The sequence below is a fragment of the Suncus etruscus genome, chromosome 10 (assembly GCF_024139225.1).
Source record: "Suncus etruscus isolate mSunEtr1 chromosome 10, mSunEtr1.pri.cur, whole genome shotgun sequence".
NCBI classification, from domain to species: Eukaryota; Metazoa; Chordata; class Mammalia; order Eulipotyphla; family Soricidae; genus Suncus; species Suncus etruscus.
In genome coordinates, this window is record NC_064857.1 from 12,107,066 (window position 1) to 12,131,664 (window position 24,599).

The 24,599-nt window shown below is 37.4% G+C and overlaps 1 protein-coding gene across 1 annotated transcript in view; it reads right to left on the bottom strand.

The window, feature by feature from the left end:
• The window catches only part of ATP6V0D2 (ATPase H+ transporting V0 subunit d2), a 61,789-nt gene that overhangs the window by 21,851 nt on the left and 15,339 nt on the right, over nt 1–24,599 (bottom strand). The window contains exon 2 of the mRNA XM_049782147.1: nt 18,453–18,624. Coding sequence (XP_049638104.1) covers nt 18,453–18,624 — 172 coding nt within the window. The remainder of the gene's footprint in view (nt 1–18,452; nt 18,625–24,599) is intronic.

A 24,599-nucleotide genomic window follows, 5' to 3' on the forward strand; every position in this document is an offset into this window, starting at 1 on the left:
GAAAACCTGTAAAATTCAGGAAGTTCCTTCAAACTGTGGGGCAAATTATTCCTTCCGCTTCAAACATGTTATGTTGTAAAAGTAGTCTCAAAAATGCCACCCCTTTTTGAGCTTTTTCACTCTGTGGTTTCACTCAAATGGTGCTCATGGACCATATGTGGTGCCAGACTGGAAGAAGGGTTGACCATATGCAAGGCAAGCATTTTATCTACTGTACTTTCATTCTGTGCCATCAAGCTGAAAAAATTTTAAACTTCCTCTTGGTCTTAGACACACTTTTTTCCCTCATAAAACATACTTAAGACTCCTAAAAATAAATAAAATTAAAATGTCCTATATGAATATCAAATTCTGGGCTGATAGATTCATTGTTGAATGCTTACATAATGTAGATCCATAACTGACAAGTTAAAGGAACTCTTTTATGGTTAAAAATATTTAAATAATGTAATCTTCAGCGGTTGAGAAACTACTGTCATTCATATTCACTAAGCACTCAGAAACTAAAAAAGAAAGGCTTTCTCTGAAAACACAGAGAAGCTGAAACAAGTTTAGAAGAAAGGTGTTAGGTTCTTTTCAAGGATAAGCTACCAAAATGAAGGACACCAATATGGTTTTCCACAAATTTTTTCAGACTCTGTCATTAGATCTCAGACACTCACCATTTAACCTTCTCCAAACTAGATTGATAGTCGAGGTAAATGAAAATAATTTAATAATTACATTAAATAATAAAATAACACAGAGGATATGAAAAAAACATTATAAAAATTTATATTATATTTAGTGTATTTGAGAAATACCACCACCAAATATCCCTCCCCTCCTTCCCTCCTCCCCTCACTCCCTTCTTTCCCTCTTTCCTCCTTCCCTCCTTCCCTCCTCCCCTCACTCCCTTCTTTCCCTCTTTCCTCCTCCCCTCCTTTCCTCCTCCCCTCACTCCCTTCTTTCCCTCTTTCCTCCTCCCCTCCTTCCCTCCTCCCCTCACTCCCTTCTTTCCCTCTTTCCTCCTCCCCTCCTCCCCTCACTCCCTTCTTCCCTCCTTCCTCCCCTCACTCCCTTCTTCCTTCCTTCCTTCCTTCCTTCCTTCCTTCCTTCCTTCCTTCCTTCCTTCCTTCCTTCCTTCCTTCCTTCCTTCCTTCCTTCCTTCCTTCCTTCCTTCCTTCCTCCCTCCCTTCCTCCCTTCCTTCCTTCCGTTTTTTACTTCCTTCCGTTTTTACTTCCTTTCATTCTTCCTTTCATCCTTCCTCTGATGTTTTACTTTACATATGCTATGGCTTTTTAAACTGAGAGCATTTGCAAGAAGCTTATAAGCTGATACACAGAGACATTAAAAACCTGATTGCTGCTGACAAAGCATTTCTCTCCAGGTGCTTAGATACCACTCCAGTAGGAGATAGAGATTATTATCTCCTAAGCAAATGGTATTCACAAGAGCGGCTCTGAAGTGGCCTGTGTTTATCTTAATGAAGGAGTCTCTTTATTTCTAGTGTCCTTGTGTGATAATTTATGGATTTAGCTAACAAGGCTTCATTCTGGATAACGCCTTTCATTATGGATTTAGCTAACCAGGCAATGTTCTAGATAGAGCTTTCTCAGCAGGCTCGCCCAACCCCAGGGGGACCCCCACAGAGGACTGGTCAAGTACTTGAAGAGAGGTTGGGGAGCAGAGGGTTTCAGTCTCACAAGGACTCAGAATAAAACAGTAGGGCCCCGAGAGATAGCACAGCGGTGTTTGCCTTGCAAGCAGCCGATCCAGGACCAAAGGTGGTTGGTTGGAATCCCGGTGTCCCATATGGTCCCCCGTGCCTGCCAGGAGCTATTTCTGAGCAGCCAGCCAGGAGTAAACCATGAGCACTGCCGGGTGTGGCCCAAAAACAAAAACAAAAACAAAAAAAAGAATAAAGCAGTAAAGGACTGAAGTTGGGGATGGGTCAGAGTGATGATATAGGAGAAGGTGCTTGCATTGCATAAAGGAGGACCAGGGTTCAATCCCCAGCACTACATATAGTCTCCAGAACCAGCCAACTATGGTCTCTGTCCTGAGTACCACCTGGTGTGCCCTTCTCGTAAAAATAAAAATTTTTGGAAGATCTTGATTTCTTTAACTGTGTTAAAACTTTCTCAAAGTACCTTTGAGGAAAGTTTCTCATGTTGTACCTTCAGGAAAGAATAAGATGGTTCATAACATGACATGTTCATCTTTATATCATAAAATTTATTTCCTAATAAATGTCTCTCTGATTATTTTATCACTAAGAAATGATAAGAAATAATTTTCAAACTAAAAAATTTTAAATTGTACCCTTGGGCCTCAGAGGATGCAACCTACTTTGATAATAGTGAGTAGAAAACTATAGCTTTATTGGCAAGCTCATTTCCAAATACTATTTCTGTTCCAAATGTTTCTGTCATTTCTATTTATATAGACAAAATAAAATACTGGGCCTCCAGATTGGAACATAATAGGACTCCATCTTCCCTGTAGGGCATAAAATCATGCAAGATGGGTTAGAAGGATAAAGGCATACCAAGGCTGGTTTGGCACATGTTTGCCAGTTCTGTGGGTACAAATTTGCTTCAAAACTCTTTTAAAAAATATTTATTTATTTTTGCATTATGTCCAAATTGTCAGTAAACTATATCCAAGGCTTAGCCATGGGTTTGAACTCCAAGATCACACCTTGAGGTGCTTGAGGGATCATGTGGGATGCTGGGGATTAAACTCAGTTGGGTAACATGCAAGACATACTTCTTACCTACTCTTGTCACTCTTGCCCTGTTTAAAAACTCTTAAGGAACAGAAAGAAGCCTGTAAGTAATACTGAAGAAGGGCCAGAATGGCAAAGGTACACAAAGTATTCTCACAGATGTTCTAAGGCAAGTATCTTAGGAATCTAGAACATTAGGGTGAGTTTGTAAAGGCCTGAAAAGACTACCCATTGAATGTAGCAACTGTCTCATGATATGACGCTCACCACAAAGAGTGTTGAAGGCAGTTAGAGATGACAATATTAATGAGTGAGAGAAATAGAATGCCTGTCTTGAACATAGGTAGGGGGTGGGGAAGGAGGGAGATCGGGGACATTGTGGTGGGAAGGTTGCACTGGTAAAGGGGGGGGGATTTCTTTTTATGACTGAAACCCAACTACCATCATGTTTGTAATCATGGTGCTTAAATAAAGACATTATTTTAAAAAAAAAACCAATGGTTTTAATGAAATGACAAAGGATGCAACAAAAATGAAGTGGTTTGAAAAATATAAACATGAAAATAGTAGAGTATAGATCAATTCTCCACCCTTATCCCAACCTAGTGGCAAGAATCAAAGTCAGATCCTTTATGCGAGGCAAGGTTGACAATTGAGCTTTATCCCTTCGATAATTCTCTGTGTTATTGTTTCATTTTGCTTTGTTTTGGGACCATAACTGGCAATTTTCAAGGCCAATTTCTGGTTCTATACTTAGGGACATATAGAAGATTTATGGAAGTTTTCAGGTACCTATGTAAAATGTCAGGGACTGAGCCTCTGGTGATCAATTCTACGAAGCTTGACCTCAAGGGGTGGGGATGTGAGAAAGAATTATCAGGACTCTGCTAACTAAATTATAAAATACAAATAAGAGTTTGCAAATGCTAAAATGTCCTAGTGGAAGGAGTCCTGACATTGAGACAGATCAGCTTAATTCTAGGCCCAACTCTGTTAACATTAGATCTATTTGTATATACTTATAATGGAATTTTACCGAACATTTATGGCTCTCATGGGGCTTAGTTATACAGACGAGATCACTCAAAGAGTGTCTTTATTTATGGAAAGCCATCAACTATAAGATTATTTCTATGAATCAAATTGTGCAGAAAGGGAAATAAAAACTATAGATGGCAAAAGTGTCGATGTAAAAAAGAGACTTTTTTGGGGGGGGGTTGGGTTACACCTAATGAAGTTTGGGGTTACTCCTTCTGTGCTCAGAAGTTACCCCTGGTAGACTCAGGTCATATGGGATGCTGGAATAGAACCCAGGTTGGCCACTCGTCAAGCAAAACTCTTCTCATCAGAGTTATATCTCTGGCTCCAATGTAAAAAATTTTACAATGTTTAGACACTCATATTAAATCTGAAATCTTGATACTTCTGTAGTTGTACATTGAGTTCCAGCCAAAAGAATCTGCTCTAAATTGACCTTTCGCTAATGCTATGGAAGACAAGTGGTCATTATTTGGGAGGTAAAGGCTGTCGCAATCCTGTTTTGCATCTTCTAAACTTAGAATTATCCTCGTGTGGTGATTATTTCATCTGATGTCTCCTTTGAGGTTGTCAAACTTCAAAGAGGTTAATGCTCTCTCTCTCCTTAGGACTGTAACCTATAATCTTGAAACAATGACATTAATTGCTTAAGTGAAATTTGCTTATAGATTTATTTTCTTTTCATTTTTTTAATTTTGATTTTTTGGACCACACCCGGTGATGCTCAGGGGTCACTCCTGGCTATGCGTTCAGAAATCGCTCCTGGCTTGGGGGACCATATGGAATGCTGGGGTATCGAACTGTGGTCCATTCTAGGTGTGCAAGGCAAATGTCCTACAGCTTGCACCACCACTCTGGCCCCTAGATTCATTTTCATAAACAAACAAAATCTCAAATTTTTCCTTTTTACACACACACACACACACACACACACACATACACACACACACACACACACACACACACACACACGCACACACCCCCCAAAACTCCTGGTGGTTTTAACAGCTCATTATCTACATTGTCACTAGAACCATTTCCTGATATCAGGACTTTGACAGAAAGGTTTCTTTCTACCTAACATACATGGTCTGCAGTTGGATGGTCAGTACCAAACATAGCACACTTGCCTTGCACTTGACTACGTCCTGTGTACCTGGTTTGAATCCCAGAACCATATATGTAATCTGGAACACAGAGCTAAAAGAAATTAAGCACTGCCAAGTATGGCCCCAAGATAAAAACAAACAAAATGGTGACCTGAACAGCATCTTTTCATCCACAACACATCCTGTCCATGTAACCACAGTTGTTTCTCGGCAAATAGTACCAAGTAACATGTTTGTTAGATTACACTTTTACAATTGGAAAATACAGAGGAAAGAAATAAAATGTTAATTAGAAATAATTATTTATGTAAAGAATTGAGGGTATGTGAAATGTATTTAGAGCATTGTTTTAATTTAATTTAATTTTTTTTGGGGGGGGGTCAAACCCAGTGGCACTCAGGGGTTACTCCTGGCTCTGTGCTCAGAAATCGCTCCTGGCAGGTTCAAAGGGACCATAGGAAATGCCAGGATTTGAACCACTGACCATCCTGAGTTGGCTGTGTGCAAGGTAAATGCCCTACCACTGTGCTATCTCTCTGGCCCAAATTTAATTTAATTTTTTAACTTGATTAATTGATTAATTTCTGGGCCATACACAGCAGCACTCAGGGGTTGCTCCTGACTCTGCATTCAGAAATCACACCTAGATGGCTGAGGGACCTTATGGGATGCTGGGAATTGAACCGGGTCCCTCCTGGGTCACCCACATGTGAGGCAAACATCTTACTGCTATGCCATCTCTCTGGTCCCTTAATTTTAAAGATCATTGTTGGCAGTCTTTTGGGTTGACACCAGCGCTATTCCTATTAGAATTTGGGGGAATCATGTGGTAGTTCTGGAAACCAAATCTAGAGTCTAACACAGAAACGCAGGAGCTCTCATATTTGAAACACATCTCTGGCCCTTATTTGACACACTTTCCTAAGTCTTTTCATGTGTGAGTGAGATTTCTCAACAAACGTGCTAATCTACCCATAGCAATCCCCACAGTTACTAATTATAACATGAACATATTGGAACTGTTTCCTAAAGTGACACTTTTCAAGTAAGAGTTGCCCTTGATTACACTGGTGAACATTTCTGTTCTATTCCAGATTTGTTTAATTTAGGACTTACCCCATCTGCTCACATGGGGCAACCATGTCGTTTACTTGAATTTGTTAAATAATTAGAAATCCCTATCAACAGCATTTGTTCTGAAGTCTGACATCTTGGGTAAGTTTCCTCACTTCCCTGAAATCACCCCCTCCGAAATAGAGGAACTGAAAATTAGAAACAAGTAAAAAAGGCAATTAATTTTTGCTATCACACTTGTTTTTTCCCTTCTAGCAAACTAAAATACTAAGCAGTTCTCAGAAATCAGCATGGGTAATAATAGCACTTTCTGGAACATGATTGCTTAGCACTATGCATTTCCCAAACACTTAATAATTCTGAAAACTTTAGAAAAATGGGATAATAATTAAAATGTCTTAACAATTCTAACTCATAGGTTTAGATTGAAAAGTTCTTAAACTTCTTTCCTTCCTTTCCACAGTAATCTTTGTTTATACTTTTTCTCTAGATATAAAAGACTTGCTTTCCCTTCCCATTTTCAAAAATTGAGCTGGTTTCTTTTTCATAGGGCTAATTCAATTTTTTTTGTTAGTTTTTAAAAATGTTACTAGTTACAAGTAATTTTTCTCTCTTAAATTTGTACATTTATGTTTGTCTTGTGGTATAAATAATGTTTAATATATAATGGTAGCAACACTAGTTGACAGGAGAAACAGATGGCTTATTCATTCAAATATTAATCACATATGTGATCAGTAAAACCTGGATTCTATTACTGATTTTTGCCTCTATTCAACGTGAAACTCTTGGGTTAGTCACTTTACATATTTATTTTAAGAATTCTTATTTGCAGATAATTTTTACCCACCTACATCATTATAAAAAAACTTAGATATAGGGATTTTGTTCAGTAAGTCATATATCCTCAGATCATTCCAGAAGGCCTGGTCATTCTTTCCCAATAGGGGCAAAATAATAATTTTCTTATTGAGTGGAACCCATTGTTCTCTATGTTCATACAAGTACAATTGTGACCCCAAACTAGGTAATAAAAGTGAAAAGAAAATACTGGCTGCTTACTTCACCTTCAAGCACCTTGCATAGAAGCTGCCTATTTTTTGCTTTCCCCGCCGAGGAGAATTAGAATATTCGAGATTGCTCCAATGACACTCAAACTCTAGTCAAGCCGTGAGGATTGAATACCAATTTGTGATACCCTGAAACACCTATAAAGTGAAACTTCTTTCCAATTAAATGGGGAACAAATGCTGAAGGTCTCTCTTAACCTGTTCACTAGCCAGTCAAGAACACAGATTAACAGATCTCATCTGTGCATGTGAAAACTCTAGTAACTACAGGTTTTAAGGAATCTTATTTCTTGAAAAAGCATACACAGCCAAGAGAATAAAAGAAAACCAACACTTCCCACATTATTGGAGTAGAGAGAGCAGTCTGCCAAAATCTGTCAGAACCTAAGACCTGCACAATTGTGGACAAAAACAATTTCACATCCGGAAGTTCATACTAAGGATACACTAAGAAAGCAAAGACAGATATACTATGATGTCTGTTGCGGTATCACATGATTGAATATGATTTGTATTACATCCGGTCAGGCACTGGTGATGGGCTACTCTAGGCTCCATGCAGAGGTGAAGTTTCAAAATGAAGAAACTGCACTCTATCCATTGAGCTGTCTTCCTAGCCCCATAATATTACTTTAAATAGCAAAGAAATAACTTATTTGAACGTTAGAAGAATAATTAATTAAATTCCATTCAATTATTCACTTTACAATTATATATTATATTGCCACATCTCACTCAGGAAGGACACACACCAATAAGTGTAGTGTTCTCCTGAAAAGGAATTATTTGTCAAAAAGGCCCACTTAGAGCAGTCAAAATCACTTGACCCTTTGCGTGGATAGTTTGGCAATAATTCTAATATGTGGCTGTAACTATCTCTCTCTTTATTTTAAACCAATATTAGAAATCAGGCCTTAGTAATTTCTTCCTACAACAAAGGACAGCAATCAATCCAGCCAAAAGTCTCCCATTTAACAGCTCCCTGTAATTTTTGCTACCTTGGCGCCTAAATCAGGTTTTTCCATAACTTAGCTCAAAACAAAGTAATTTTCAGTCCCCCCCCCCCCGAAACTCTGAAACATTCCTCACATTCCAACTTCCCTGATAATTATCTTTTCCTTCTGTTTTACCCAAAACAAAGTGAACCCCAAAACAAGCTGCCTTTTCACCTTCAGTATCAGCTCTTTAAAATGCTAATTTAAGCCAAAGTCCTTCATTCTTCTCCCAGCCTCTTTGATGTCTAGAATTTGCACCCGCTTTTCCCTGCCTCTACCTTTTAAAAGCTGCCAGCTTAAAAAATAAATTTGTCTCCGTTCTTAAAACGTGAGTCCCCATGCAATCTGCGTGGTTTCATTCATTTCTACAATATATTTCCGTCATTCGCCATTCCGCGTGCCCACCTTTTCCCCCGTGGAATTTTTCCCGAACTCCACGAAGAATTTGTTTGCAGGTGCTGAAGACTGCAAACAAAATTTGGCTCACAGCATTATATCTGCTTGAAATAAACCGGAACTGTATACACTTAGGTAGAAAACTTTTACAAGATTACATAACAACAAACTACTCTTTTATGTATATATGAGTTACTGCTCTAAAATAAACTATGCATGTGTAGCTATATGCATATTTATATTGATTTAAGTAAAGATAGCATTTTTGTGTAAAATGTTGGAAACTATACATCAAATTTATGAGTGACTACCTCTGGGCTTTAAGAAATTTATACACAAGTGTTGTCTTTACTTAATCTCCACTTATTTCTTAAAATAAATGGAAAAGGCAATAAACAATATAAGTACACCCTCATTGAGTTATTATAAAATAAAATTAATACATATAAAGTGACTATAAAAATGCTGGCATCTGAGGAGCACTAAAGAAATTGCAATCAAAATAAACATAAGATGCTTTTTAACCCAAATAAGAAACAATTAAATAAAATGGAAATAGTGGCTATTTGGATTAGGTCCAGGGAAGATTTCAGTCTGTACAGATTATGAAACATATTCAACTCTCTGTAACTGAGCAATTATGCCAAAGGAGCCATTAATCAAGATTCAGGAGAACTGGCGAAAGGGCTCAATCATGCCCTCTGGTGGTTGAATGATGCTTAATTGGAAGGTTCACAGCAGAGAATATGTCCAACCATCATGGTCTTGATCACAAAATTTTTAAATTTTAATTATTATAGTTTAAGCCACACAATTACAATAGTTATGACCTTTTAACATTTATGGTTTTGATATACACAGTTACTGACCAAATTGCCTCAAACTCCCTACCAGTATCCCTAAACATGATCCTTATTTTGATTCTACTCAATTGAGATCTATAGTAGTGAAGGCACCCTAATCTCTCTATAATTCATTATTTAAGAATTAAGTTTGCTGATAATGTGTGATATCAGTTTCCCAGCAGCCTATGCTACCATTTGTCCTCTGTGCTGGTTGTTTTTTTGTTTATTTTTTCTGTTGTTTTTGGGCCACACCTGGTGGTGCTCAGGGGTTACTTTAGTATTTGTGCACAGAAATCCCTCCTAGAGTATTGGGGGACCATATGGGATGTCAAGGATCAAATTGAGGTCAGTCACGATCAAGGCAAAGCCCCTATCTCTTGTGCTATCTTTCTAGCCCCTCCTCTGCTGGTTTTTGTGTTCAAATTCTTCCCATTCTTTAAGCTTCACTTTGGGCATTCTCTCCTTTTCTCACTTTCACAAGTGATTAGTGTACTCTGAAACACACACAAAGTCAACTATATATATATAAACAAAAACAAACAAACAAACAAACAACTATGTAGTTGTTGTTTGTTTGTTTTGGGGTCACACTCAGTGATGCTCAGGGGTTACTCCTGGCTATGTGCTCAGAAATTGCTCCTGGCTTGGGAGACTATTCAGAATGCTGAGGAATCAAACCGCGGTCCCGTCCTAGGTTAGAGTGTGCAAGGCAAATGCCCTACCACTTGTGCCACTGATCCAGCTATAACTATATTTTTTGAGTGATGTAAAGTGTATGGATATAAATTTAGTAATATATAACACATTATATTTAATATATCAACATGTAATATATTATTAATATGTAATAAACATGTATTGCACATGAATAAATATTCCCCAGAACATTTTTTAATAATTTTTCAAAATCAACTCACCATGAGATACAGTAACAAATGTTAGAAGGAAATGTAAGTTTAGAATTAACTGCTGCTATTTTGCTTCTGTAAATTTGTTTTGCTTCAGACATAGGAACCATGACAGGCTGAAATTGCAGAAGACAGGGACTAGGCCCAGAGAGATGGACAGTTCCAAAAACTTCAAGAGCATGTATCAGGATAGTTAGATAAACTAGCAACACCTGGGGGCCTGTAGACTGTAAATGTTATGTAATTGTATGCTAAGGTTGCAGGCATCTAGTGAGAGCCCAAGCCCCTCCTCTATTATTTCAACCAAACAGTTTAAACCTAGCTGCTGCTATGCATACCAAGAACCTATAGTTTCACCCCTAGCTTGAAACTCCAGTAGCTTTATTAAAATGAGCTGCAAACTCACTTAGATGCGCAGCCCCTAGCACGCTGGTAATAAACTCCCTTGCTTATTGCATTACTACAGTCCCCTCTGGTCTTTGTGAGATGGACCTCGAGTCTGGAGCTAACACAAATTTATTCGTGATTGAGTTTGTCATACAATGTCCAAATCCCATCCCTTCACCAGTGTACCTTTTCTACCACCAATGTTACCAATTTTTCTCCCAGCCTCCCTCTTGCCCTCCCCTTTGTCTGCTTCCATGCCTTTATCTCTTTCTCAATCTCTCTCTCCAATAGTGTTACTAAAGAAGTACCATGTATACTACTTAACCTCCTTTCAATATCTAGTTCTTGTACAGAGAGAGTATTTCCAACTATCATGGTCACAGTGGTTTCTTCTCTGACCTACCTGCATTCCCTCACTCTTTGTGATGAGCTTCCTGCCATGGACCAATCTATCTGGACCTTATAGAAGTGATTTTTTAATAAGCCAGTTGCATGGTTATTCAACCATATACACAGAGCCTACACTCAAAAACTCCATACTTTTCTAATTCTCTGTTGTTGCTCTAAACGTTTTTCATTTTGCACAGGGTCTTGAAAAAAGTCAATAGTCTTATTTTCATGATTAAACTAAACTAATAATTTTATATTTTATATTATTATTGTTATTATTATTACAGATGCGGAAACCAACTTTTTAAGTGAATAAGGAACTTTTATTAAGGTCCCCAAACTGGTATATTATGTATAAGAACAAAGTCTATATTCAGTTTTTCCCTAAACTTAAAGTCTCCACCCAGAGTAGTTAATAGTTTATGGATAAAACCAACATAAATATAACTCTGTTTAGGTCAATAAGTATTGTTTTTGCAGAATTGCAATGGTGGTTTTCTGTTTTCTGTTCTTGTCTTTGGGCCACACCTAGCTCAGGGGTGCCAGGAATCAAATATGGGTCAGTCTCTCTCTCTGTCTCTCTCTCTGTCTCTCTCTCTGTCTCTCTCTCTCTGTCTCTCTCTCTCTCACACTCTTTCATTCTTTGTTTTTTGTATTTTTTTTTTTTTTTGGTTTTGGGAGCCACACCTGGTGATTCTCAGGATTACTCCAGCCTATGCGCTCAGAAATCGCTCCTGGCTTGGGGGGTGTTCCAAATGGGATGCCAGGGAATCGAATTGTGGTCTGTCCTAGGTCAGATACATTCAAGACAAATGCCCTACTGCTGCGCCACTGCTCAGGCCCCATCTCTCACTCTTTCTCACACTTTTTCTATTTCTTAGTTTTATATTTCAGAATTTTTTTTAGATTTCAGAAGAACTCTCTCTACCTGTCTCTTCCATCTCTAAAAAAAAAAAAAAAAAAGATTTCAGGAGAACTTATCTGTCCAGAGGCTCAAAAGCATTAATGCTTAGTAGTGTGTAGCCCATGTCATGTTACTAAAAAAATAAATTACTAAAATGAAAAGTTCAACAAATGCTCTGCAAACTTGAAGACACAGAGGACAAAAAACTCAACTCATTTAAAAGCTTATGCCTACACAAAAGCCAAGTTAATTTTTATGGTTTAAATTTAACTTAAGATTTTGGACCATACCCCGAGGTGTTCAGAGGTTACTCCTGGCTCTATGTTTAGGGGTTGCTTTTCTCAGAGCTCTGTCAGACCCTGGAGTGCAGTGGACTGAACCTGGACCTCGTGAGTGCAAAGTGGTAGCTCACTCTGGTGAGCTATCTATCTGATCCATAAATAGTGATATTTTTATATTAATTGTTATTTTTTTCACATGGGAAGAGGCAAATCTAAGAAATTAAAATTCAAGGGCCCAGAGAGATAGCACAGCAGCATTTGCCTTGCAAGCAGCCGATCCAGGACCAAAGGTGGTTGGTTCGAATCCCGGTGTCCCATATGGTCCTCCATGCCTGCCAGGAGCTATTTCTGAGCAGACAGCCAGGAGTAATCCCTGAGCACCACCGGGTGTGACCCCAAAACAAAAACAAACAAACAAACAAACAAAAAAGAAATTAAAATTCAAAATTATATAAAGGATGTTTTTTATTATTATTTAAAAATTACAGAAAAAGTACAGAAAATATTAAATGATAATGAGATTAAGGATGTTTTATAGATTACTTTTGTATTTTACAATTTATTTAATTCTTTTTATCAGGGAAAAAACCCAAACTTGTAATCACTTGTTGGGGGCGAGTCTGGGTAATACAAGATGCCATCATGGATCACTCCTGGAAGTGATCAGGAAGCCATCAGCACATGCTGGGGACTAAGCAAGGGTCAAAAGAATGCAAGCACCTTAATTTCTTAATTCCTGTTCTCCATTATCTCTGGCCCCCAACCCCAAATTTTTAATATTGCAAATTTTCTCTTTCCTTAGCTCAGAAGTACTAGGAATCAAGAATAATCGTTTGCATTGCCATGTAAGCTCCATAGGCTCATTCAATTTTCGAAAGACATATAAACCAAGCTGTGAGAAATCATGGGTACACTGGCCACACAGATAGAAACTAGCAATCTCGGGAGGAGGAGGTGAGTCAAGCTCCCACCTTGCTGGAGCTTCCTGCTACTCCCATTACCCATAATCTCCTCTTTGCCTATGGTCCTGCTTCACCACTCCTCAGCAACTTTGCAGAGACACCAATCGGACCAAACTCCACGTATACCAGTATATGGGCTGATATTACCAGAACTTCTTGTACTTTGGGAAGACCTGGTAGCCAAAAATAGGCTCCACAAAAGTCTCAGTATCAGTAATAATGCTTTGAATATGTGGACCGTGTGGCTCAATTGCAGTTGCACAGCAACTTCATTCTTGTTTAATATTGTCCTCTTCATTGGAACATACCAATTTAGAAGCAAATGTGTAACTTAAGTTCTTTAATGTTTAAAAACAAATAAAATGCCAGAATGGTCAGCTAACAGAATGGTTAACAAGAGCTTACGTCTGACAACAACTCAATGACCTCAGGACAGAAACTATAATTTTCACACACTTGCTTGTCTCTGGACCTCCTCCCCTTTTTCTCTTATCTTCTTTCTTATTTTTTCTTTCGACTATTTTTTAATTTTGCTTTCACTTATCTGAAAACAAATTTATTACAATCAATTATGTCAACTATGTGATACATGCTCTTGAGTAAAGTAAATCTTAAAGAAATAATGATTGCTTTCTTTCTCATTATAAAGATACTAGATTCTCAGCCCACCTAGGTTAGATCCCTGACACTCCATATAATCCCCACACATCACAAGGAATAACCCTTGAGCACAGAGTCAAGTGTAAGCCAAAAACACAAAGGGGTGTGATTCAAAAACAGAATAAAAGCAAGACTTTAAAACAAAAAGATACTAAATTCTGTTAAGTCCAAATGTATTGCTGTCTTCATGCTCTTATCTAAATTTCATATTTCAGGTAAACTTTAAATTTTTCTATTTTCTCTACTTCAAGGTTCATTCCCTCAATATATTTTTTGCAAAAACAATTAAGTCATACTCATTCCTTCAGACCAATACCCTCACTCCCTCACTTTTCAATGCAGTAAAAACAAAAATAAAATTATCTGATATTCTTTATGCACTCAAATGTCATCAGATAGTGCCTTTTCTCTACATATTAGGTAGAAAAGGATTCCAACATTCTATTCATAAGCATAGGCTAATAACAGTTACTTAGCATAGACTTGTGTATGATAATCCTGAGAAGAGGTTCTCTACCATTGTGATGTCAGATCTTCCTTAGGTCACAAATCCTGGAGGTATTCGACCATTCTACCATCTGACTTCTTGTAAAAGAATATGTTTCCCCTTACAGGGTGTTACTCATGAAATGAGAAGTATAGTCTGTAGCACATTGATGCATGCAAACGCTAACACCCTTTCTGAATTATTTTGTTGGCATTTCCAAATACAAAATATCTTTGTGTCTTACTAACATCAACCTAATACTCCAATATAATGACCAATTTAAATGTTACTTCAAATTCTATTTTATCTGCTAAATATTTCAAAATTAGAATTTGTTGTTCCACCTTTCACCTCATCCAATAAATGTTCAAGTTTTGTTCTGACTTTAGTTTAATACTGTCTTATTTTTTTCTTGGCCTTGTGCTTAAATCTGTTTTTGTTCCATCAGTTCTTAATTCTCAGAATTATGCTGTTTTGTTTTTGTTAGTTTTTGTCTGGAGGCCATACCTATTTTGATCATGGCTTAATCCTATATCTGAGTTCACAGATCACTCCTGGAAGAATTCGGGGGTGCCAAACAGTGCTGAGGATCAAATCTGGGTTGGGTGCATACAAGAATAGCACCTTACCCACTGTACTATATCTCCAGCCCCAGCTATTTGTTTTAAATTAGCAGGTGATGGTGTGGCCAACAATTTGATTCACTCAAGTCTTTCCTACCTTTAGTATTGAAAAATTCTTCTGCAAATCAACATGTTCAGTCCCATAGTGTACAATACAGTGAAGCACAATAAGACTACACTGCATTACTGTGTAGAGAAAGTTTATTACGTGTGACTGAGATAGTCAAAGACTTTGCTTAGCCTTTATAAAAAATTCTTTAATGATTTCTACAGTGTGTCCCTTAAGCTTATGATTCTTGCTATGTAAATATTGAAGATTATATTTCTTTGATTACCCCACATTAAGGAAATTTAAAGTTCCCCACGTAGTATATTTTGACCACTGAAAAATTATTTTTACATTTGGCTAGCCTCAAAAGCAAGATTTTGAAATGAAGTTGGAAAATGTTCAATAGGAGACAAGAGAAAAAACCACCAGGCTATATTAAATGGTGTCTTCATTAAATTGCTATTAAATTCATTCTTTTGTTTCACACAATTCTGTATAATTATAGTATACAAAACCTCACATCTTCCTGCTAGTAAGCCTTTAAAAATATCTATCCTAGATTTTTCAAAACAAGTTTTGCATATACAGTAATTATGTCACCAAAATGTACAATGACTAGATTTTATTTATTTTAGGAACTTAAATTTAGACTATTTTTATAAGGGAGTCTTACTACATTCGGGTTGACTCACTCATTTCTATTACGTTACCAGGGCACTTACTAATAGGACCAGAAGTAATTCTGAGGTAAATTCATCCCGCTGAAATTGGTTACCAAAATGAAAAATACTTTTGGAAGAGCGACAAGTATAGTAATTTAGATGGGAGAAACATCTGCCCCCACATATGTGCTTTTGTTATATTGAGGCTTCTTGACACTCTGCAGTTGCTAGCTAGATGCTAGCAAGCCAACACAAATGAGATAAGCAATGGACTGGCTCAGTAAACCTAGAATTGGATCAGTTGAACTTTCTAATCTCTGACTGGGAAGTATAACTTGTCTAGATAGCTGTGACGAGAAACTCATGAGAATGATGATGAAGGCTGACTTCTAAGTGAAAAAGTTGTGGACACCATGATGAGATACTTCAAATCAGGAATATCTGTCAGGAAAGTTGACTTCCTCCCAGACACAGACAGGTCCCCCCAAAGTCAACTATATCAGACTTTCTTGGGCAGAAATAAAAAATAGGCTTATTTTCCAAAAGGCACCTAGATACTTCTCATGCTGGAAATTAATTCTCAGCCAAACTTACCAGTTCAGGGAAAGAGCAGTAAGATCAGATGCTGCTTATGGACTGAGATGTAGATTATCGAGGACATTCTTCAATTTGGGGGACCTCCGGGGACACACTTGACAATACTTGGGGGCATTCAGAATTGCACACAAAAAGGGACCATAAGGTGATGGGGATTGAACCTGAGTTCAGTCTGTGTCAGGCATACATCCTGACATACAGCAATAATATTTTCCCGTGCCTAATTTTATCTTTTTATAAACCAGTGAGACAGTGCAAGATCATTAGGTTTTTAGACATGGACTAAACATCAAATTCTTTCATAATGCTGTAACTTTGAATTATTCATTATTTTTTTCTTTTGTCTGTTTTTGGGCTATATCCAGTGATGGTAAAAGCTGAGCCTGGGCTCAGGGATCACTGCTAACAGTGCTCAGGAGATCATCTAAGGTGTCAGAGATTGGGCCTGGTCTGGTGCATCAAAGGCATGTGACTTACCCACTATCACTCTAACAGGAAATATTACTTTGATTGTTTCTTTAGTTTTGGGTTGAGGTCCAAACATGATGATGCTTCAGTGAAGTGCTTGGGTTGACTCCTGGCAATGCTCTGAGGACCATGTTGGAATCTGGGACAGAAACTGGGGCATGTGTGCACAAAAGCTATTTCAACCCTAAATCAATCTCCCAGCCCTATAATTTTCTTTCTTTTTTTGGTTTTTGTTTTTGTTCTTGGGCTATAACCCCATCATAATAGTAGTGGAATAGGTTCTACCATGTGCAGAGCCTTGTTTCCTTGGCTGTATGTTTCTTAACTTACCAAGTCTTCATATCAACCAAAAATGTTGAGTAAAAAATAAATCAAAGTATTTGGTCAGATAGAAAATATATATGACAAATGTTAAATGACTCAGTTATTGCAAATGAAGATAAATTGAAGTAAATATGTAACTTTTAGCCTTTTGAATTGGCAAAAATAAAAGAAAATATCCAAGGATGATGCTACTTTTATTGTTTTTGAATTAAATTTTCCTAATTTGAATTGTAAATTGTAAATTGAATTGTAAATTGTTAATTGTAATTGTAAAGTTAACATTAATTTTCATAATTTTAAGTTTTATAATTTTCTTTTTTTTTTATCACACTCGGCGGTGCTCAGGGGTTACTCCTGGCTGTCTGCTCAGAAATAGCTCCTGGCAGGCACGGGGGAACATATGGGACACCGGGATTCGAACCAACCACCTTTGGTCCTGTATCGGCTGCTTGCAAGGCAAACGCCGCTGTGCTATCTCTCCGGGCCCTAAGTTTTATAATTTTTAATTTGGAAAAAATGTTCCAAAATTCTAAAGGACATTTCTTTGATTCAAATTTAGTTGGAAAATAATGTGACTTATATAGCAATAAGCTAATTGCATTTTTGTAATAAGAAAAAATATATATGCATGATTTCATTTGTATGCATCAAATATATGGGTTAGAATGGGTTGAGTGAGTGTCAATATACATAGAAAATGGGGGCCGGAGATTAGCATGGAGGTAGGGCGTTTGCCTTGCATGCAGATGGACAGTGGTTCGAATCCCGGCACCCCATATGGTCTCCCGAGCCTGCCAAGAGTGACTTCTGAGCATAGAGCCAGGAGTAACCCCTGAGCATTGCCGGGTGTGACCCAAAAACCAAAAACCAAAAAAACAAAAAACAAAAAAACCCAAAAATACCCCAACCAAAACAAACAAAATAAACACCCAAAAAAAGAGAAAGTGCTAAGCACATTATTAAAAGGACCATATAGTTTATTACAAGATGAATTACAAAAGAGTAGATATAGACTTCAGAACTATTTGTCATATTTTAACCTCATTCTGACAGGTGACCAAAATTTTCACATATGCCTTCACTATAACAGTTAGAATTATTTCAGTCTGAGCACCACTTACCCTCTTTTAGAATGAAAATGGAAAGTTTTGCTTTATACAGAGGTTATCAAAATATATTATAAATCAATATCTTATTTCTAGAATAAATATCTTATCTATAAATACATTATAAATTATAAGAATACATCTTATATATTATAAATAAAATGTCTCATAGATATATTTATAAATATAATTATCTTATTGATGAAATAAATATCTTATTTATGAAATAAACGTCTTATTTATAAAATAAATATCTTATAAATAAAAATTACTTTCTAAAAGTAAAAATATAATGCTAAGTTTAACAGCTGCCAAGATTTGAATGTCCTCAAAGGTACAAACAATAGGGAAAGTCCAAATGCTCCACTTTAACGGTTTACTTTGGGGACTTCTTGATATCACTTACGTCATGTAGTTGAAAAACGTGCTCAGGGGCTCAAGAGAATGATTCCGGAAATACTCAAATTCCATGCAAAGCTTTTTCCTCATTTCAGTATCGATCTTGGAAACAGTAAGAGGGTTCATTTGATTAGCCAAGAAGTTGCCATAATCAGTGGTTTGGAGATGAACTTTCAGATCTGAAATGAAATGAATGCCAATCAGGTTAATATTTGAATATATATGAATATCCTTTGCAACATAAATTTGATTCAGAGTAAGTTTAAGATAAATTGAATTTTAATTAGTGCTCTTACTAGAACTCAGGCGACATCAGTCTATATATGACTTAGACCTGATTTTTGATCTCTAAAGTATTAAGAAACTCATTTAATGTAAGTAGTTCAGTCAAACATAAACATTTTATTATCTAAGGATTTTTAGATTTATTCATTTGGAATTTTTTATACAACTGAAGAGGATAATAACGATCACCTAGTCCAGAAATGGCAGTCAAGTTTAATATAATTCAATCAGTTGGAAAATAAACTTCTTGGAAAGCTGTTAATTAGGGTCATAAATCTCAGTTTCAGCTTGATGAAAAAAAGAGGATTTTACCAGCAATCCCAACCATATGTGTTGGTAGTGGAAAGGTAGCATCAATCACACTATTTCAGATGAAGAAATTAAGTCTTCAGTTGAGTTAAACTATTTACTTTTAGAAAATAGTTTTTATTTCAAAGAGTATCTGCAGGGCCAGAGCAGTGGTGCAAGCAGTAGGTCAAGACCTTGGTTCAATCACCCAGTGTCCCATATGGTCTCCCAAGTCAGGAGCCATTTCTGAGCACATATCCAGGAGTAACTCCTGAGCGTCACCAGGTGTGAAAATAATAAAAATAAAAAATAAAAATAAAAAATAAAAAAATAAAAAGTTTTTGCATCCCAAGTGATGGTTTTCTAACTCTTCAAAATCTAACATAATTTACACTGTTGGTCCTTTATTTTAAAGTAATTTTTCTTGAGATACTGAAATATGCAATTCTGTTAATGATGATTTTCATTCATACATCATACCATCATACCATACTACACCATCATCAGTGTCCCAAGAACCCCTCCCATCACTTTCCCCCTGTGTAAGCTCATTTCTATAAGCAAAATCTTCAGTTCCAATGACTGACCATTTGTTTCTCCCTTATGATATTTCCTTTTAATTTCAAAATTTGGGAGAGTTTTTTTGGGGGTCAATTTAGTGACACCTATACACATATAGATGAAAAAAATCTAGCCCTGAAAATCCATCAAATTATAAATCAGTGATAAGTTGATAAACTAATTATTTAAAAAAAATAATGTATCATTCTTTTGCCAGAGATCCTTTAAAAACAAATTGTTATTCCCCAGAATTCATTAAATTCTATCTTCATTTGTCACAACATTTTACTGAAAAATCCAAGATTTTTCTAGCATCTGTACTTTATTAAGGCTGACCTCACCCTATTCTCTAGATTTCCCTGTGCCCACATCCTTTTCCAGATTTGTTCATTATAATTTTTCTTTCAATGAAATGGTTTTAACAGTAAAAATAACAGTAGAAAAGGAGTGTTTGCTATACAAATGCTCTATCCCTGAACTCTACCCCCAGAGTGTTGATTCTATGCCAGGCATCATACTAAGCCTGTCTTATCTTATTTAATTATTATTGATTATTTATTATCTTATTAAACACTCATGGCAGCCCTAGGCCAGAGTAATTTATACTCCCTTCTTCAGGTCACAACACGAAGTATCAAGGCTGCAAACTTCTCAATCTGTTGCTTCTCTGTGAGATTTTGTTCATTCCTTTAAAATAAAATGCTAATCTAGCTGAATAAAGTATTCTTTTTTGGTGAGATGTTTGTTTCACCTACTTTTGTTGTTGTTTGTTTTTGTTTCTGTTTTTGCTTTTGTTATGTTTTGTTATGTGCATCTCTGGGATATGTTGGTTGCAGGAATTGAACTTAGTTTCTTGGTCTGTAGTAAGTGCAAAGCAAGCATTTACTTACCATTCTAGCTCTCCATTTCATTTCATCCATCTTTCTTTCTTTCTTTCTTTCTTTCTTTCTTTCTTTCTTTCTTTCTTTCTTTCTTTCTTTCTTTCTTTCTTTCTTTCTTTCTTTCTTTCTTTCTTTCTTTCTTTCTTTCTTTCTTTCTTCCTTCCTTCCTTCCTTCCTTCCTTCCTTCCTTCCTTCCTTCCTTCCTTCCTTCCTTCCTTCCTTCCTTCCTTCCTTCCTTCCTTCCTTCCTTCCTTCCTTCCTTCCTTCTTTCCTTCTTTCTTTCTTTCTTTCCTTTCTCTCTCTCTCTCTCTCTCTCTCCCTCCCTCCCTCCCTCCCTCCCTCCCTCCCTCCCTCCCTCCCTCCCTCCCTCCCTCCCTCCCTCCCTCCCTCCCTCCCTCCCTCCCTTCCTTCCTTCCTTCCTTCCTTCCTTCCTTCCTTCCTTCCTTCCTTCCTTCCTTCCTTCCTTCCTTCCTTCCTTCCTTCCTTTCTTTCTCTCTCTATATTTACCTTTTGTTTAATGCCATGGAGCCTCATTTATTAATTCTGCTAAAAATCATAAGAAGTTTTTTGTGCCCTTCCTGGGGCAGGATTTTTAGCCGGCACAGGTGGGCAGCTGGCAGGCCTCCACATGTGCCAGCGGCCTGTTGGCCCGGCCCAGGGTAGGGGGGCCCGGACCTGGGTCACCCGACCCCCCACTCCCCCATTCCTCAGGATCTCCAGGTGGGTTCCTGGAAGGAGTTGACGGGGCACCCTGGGTTTTCCCCACTCCCAGGCCGGGTCTGTCCGGAGACTGGCCTAGGGTGGGGCTGAGGGGGTGGAGTTTGATCTGGTGGGTGGCAGATAGCTCAGCTATACTCAGGCTGTCACTGGCAATTTCATACCAGTCTACATTTTGCAAACCGCGCGGGGGCTAGCAACATATGCTCCTCCCAACCATCAGTACCCCAGATTTACCCTTCTTAACTTCAGTAACACACAGTTCTAATCTCTGACCCAAGACATACAGTAGATCTAACAAATCCTAGAACTATTTAGAAGGACACAAATTGAACACATATTGAACTCATATATCTTTTGTATATTTTATGGGTATTTTCTTTAACTGATATAACTCTCTATATATTCTTCTACCATGATGTTTCTATCCACTTTTCATCTTGTCTTTTATTTGTAAGCTGTTCAGTAAGGATTGTTGTTGGAACTGTCCCTCAGTTTGATGCCTATGATTGAACTATGTCATGGAAATTGCTGGTCTTGTTCCTATTGCTTCCAGATGCACCAATAATGCTTCATGGCATTGATCCTTGTTCGCATAGACACATTAAAATGGGAAAACACCATACATACAGATAAGTTCTTATCTAATAAATCTCAGTACAATGTACCTTACACCCTGAACATTGATATAATGACCTGGCACAGGCCTCAGAAGAATGGGCATCCTCCATTCACGCCAGAACCAGGCAAGCTATCTACGAAACATCCAAGGTCTTATATAGCAACAGCTGGAAGCAGTCCTCTACCAGGAAAGACACTACCAAGGGTCTGAGATCGACCTCCTAAAAAGAGACTTCCGTTTACACTGAGAAGACTTGACAACAACAATGACCTGCTCTACAGGACATGGTTCTCTGTAGTGCCCCTTAAGTGTGAGGGGAAACAAGAGGATGCTCTGCACCATCCTGACTGCAATATGGGATATGCAGACTCCAGGATCTTTAATACAGAAGCATGATACCAGCAACAGAGACTATGTGAAGAATGGAGGTGTATTGCCACTACAGACGATGACTTGAATTGGACAAACTAGTTTGCCTGGAGCCTAGAGTCAGTCCTGTGCCAGGAAACTTCAGGGGTAGGGTCTCCTTGTATTTAGACCATAATTTGTCTTTCCATGTCTCTTATGTTTTGGTGGGCCTATGCAAACAAATGCCACTTTAATACCGTTTTTTACTATGTTCCCTTGACTCCAATCCTTAAGAAAAACAACCCACTAAAACTTTTGAGGTTAACTTAAACTAGTAAGCATGTGCATGGAACTAGAGAAATGTACTTTGCCCTCAATGTTTAAGGAGTTACATAAGTCTAATGTCTTTAGATTATATTGTGTGCTGCTAAGAATTAGTATGTACTACAATTGGGGATTTGAGGGACAAAGTAATTGTATTGTACATGGGTTCAGTTTTGTTTTTCTTAATGTTCTTTGGCTGAAAGTTCAAGGCTGGGATATCATCGATGGGACTACCGAGGATTCTGTTTATGGGTGATTGGGCTTCCACTGTAACTTTACCCTGTCCTCTTTCTTTGCATCTATGTTGTCATAATTAAAATAAAATAAAAAAAATGTAAAAAAAAAGTTTTTTGTTTGTTTGTTTGTGAGTTCCTTCTGTGATTTTGCTGCTTACAATCTTTTATCTCTGTCTTTGGATTTTGTTTTGTTTTTGTTTTATGGTCACACTAGATTGTGCTCAGGGCTCACTGCTGGCTCTGTGTTCAGGGATCACTCCTGGTGGGTGTCAGCGAAACATATAAAGTGTTGAAAATCAAACTCTGGTCATTTGTGTGCAAGGCAAGTAACTACACACTGTATTATTGTTCAGGCCCCTGGGCTTTGACATTTTTTTCTTTTAATTTGTATTAAAACACTGTGATTATAAGGTGTTCATATTAGAGTTGTTTCAGGCATACAATAGCCCAACATCTATTCCACCACTACATCTCTTCCCATCAATGTCTAGGATTCCTCCCACTCACAAACTCCCCTTTGGCAGCATTTAACAAACTTATTTCCCATTATTTGCTCAAACAAAACTTTCAAGAATGGCAAACTGAATGATCACATTTGTCTTGCTCTTCTGCAGCAAGACTCTAATGATTTTTATATTGTTCCTATTTAACTTTTATCTCATAATTTCCTGGTACAATGCTCATTTCTTTGCAGACTATTCTCTACTTTCTGCTCTTTTCTAGTGGTTTCCTCCTCCTCCTCCTAAAGATTTTTTATCTTTTGTTAGACTGTTAGACTGCTATTCAGAGCTTCTATTGACTTTTTATTATATCATCTACCATGTTATTTATTTTTATCATTTATGACTGTAGTATTTTTTCATTCCAACTCTCATATTTTCTTGTGCTTTGCAGTTACCTGTGCTATCATTTCTTTGAACCTGTTTGAACATCCTCAACATAGTGTTACTAAAGACATTGAGGATTTTTCATCATTGAGCTTTGGGGTTTCTACATGTTTTCTCCATTGGTTTTCTAGTGTTCTTGCTGTGCTGAGGATGAATCTTTGTAGTTATACCTTCTGAAAATTACTGAGAGATTGAACTTATGTTTCTGTCTTCTCTGTCCATCCTCACAGAATGACAGGAAGAATAAACATGAGGAGAAAATAATTTATTGAGTAGATCTGCACTTTGGAGCTATGGTATGGTGGTATTTATATAGTGCAGGTCAGGCGTCTGCTTGGAGGTAAGTAGAAGATCAGGCCCAGTGATGTCAGCAAGAAGGAAGAAACCTCACCTGCAGTGGTGGCGTGGCAGGAAGATCAGGGTGGATTTTGCCATTTTGATTACAATATGTCTTGGATTTTGAATTTTTCTCCAAAAGTTTGATCAATTTCTCAAATAAAGCATCTCATATATTCCAGCAATCCTATTTCTTGGCATTTACTCTCCACAATATTAAAAAAAAAAAACAGTGCTTGCACCCCTATGTTAAGTACACTACGGATTGTAATAGCCCAAATCTGGAATCAATCCAGGTATCCAAGAGAAGATGACTGGCTAAAGAAGCACTGGTACACAATGAAATACTACTCACTCTAGGAAAATATCAAATAATATAATGTGTTGCTATGTGGATGGTTTGGGAGAGTATGCTGAGTAAAGTTAGAAGAAGGACAGATACAGAATGATACACTTCATATGTAGTATATCAAGAAACAGTATAAATTAGCAAATACTAAAAGGCAACAGAAACAGAGAACTGATTTTAGTAGGAAGTGTCTATCACTGGAAAGGGGTTAGGGGAAAAAATGGAAGAGGCACTCAAATGATGATGGAGGAAAGCCGACACTCTTGTTGAGGGTATTGTCTTAAAATGTCTTATGCATAAAACCTTAGCAATAGTGTAAA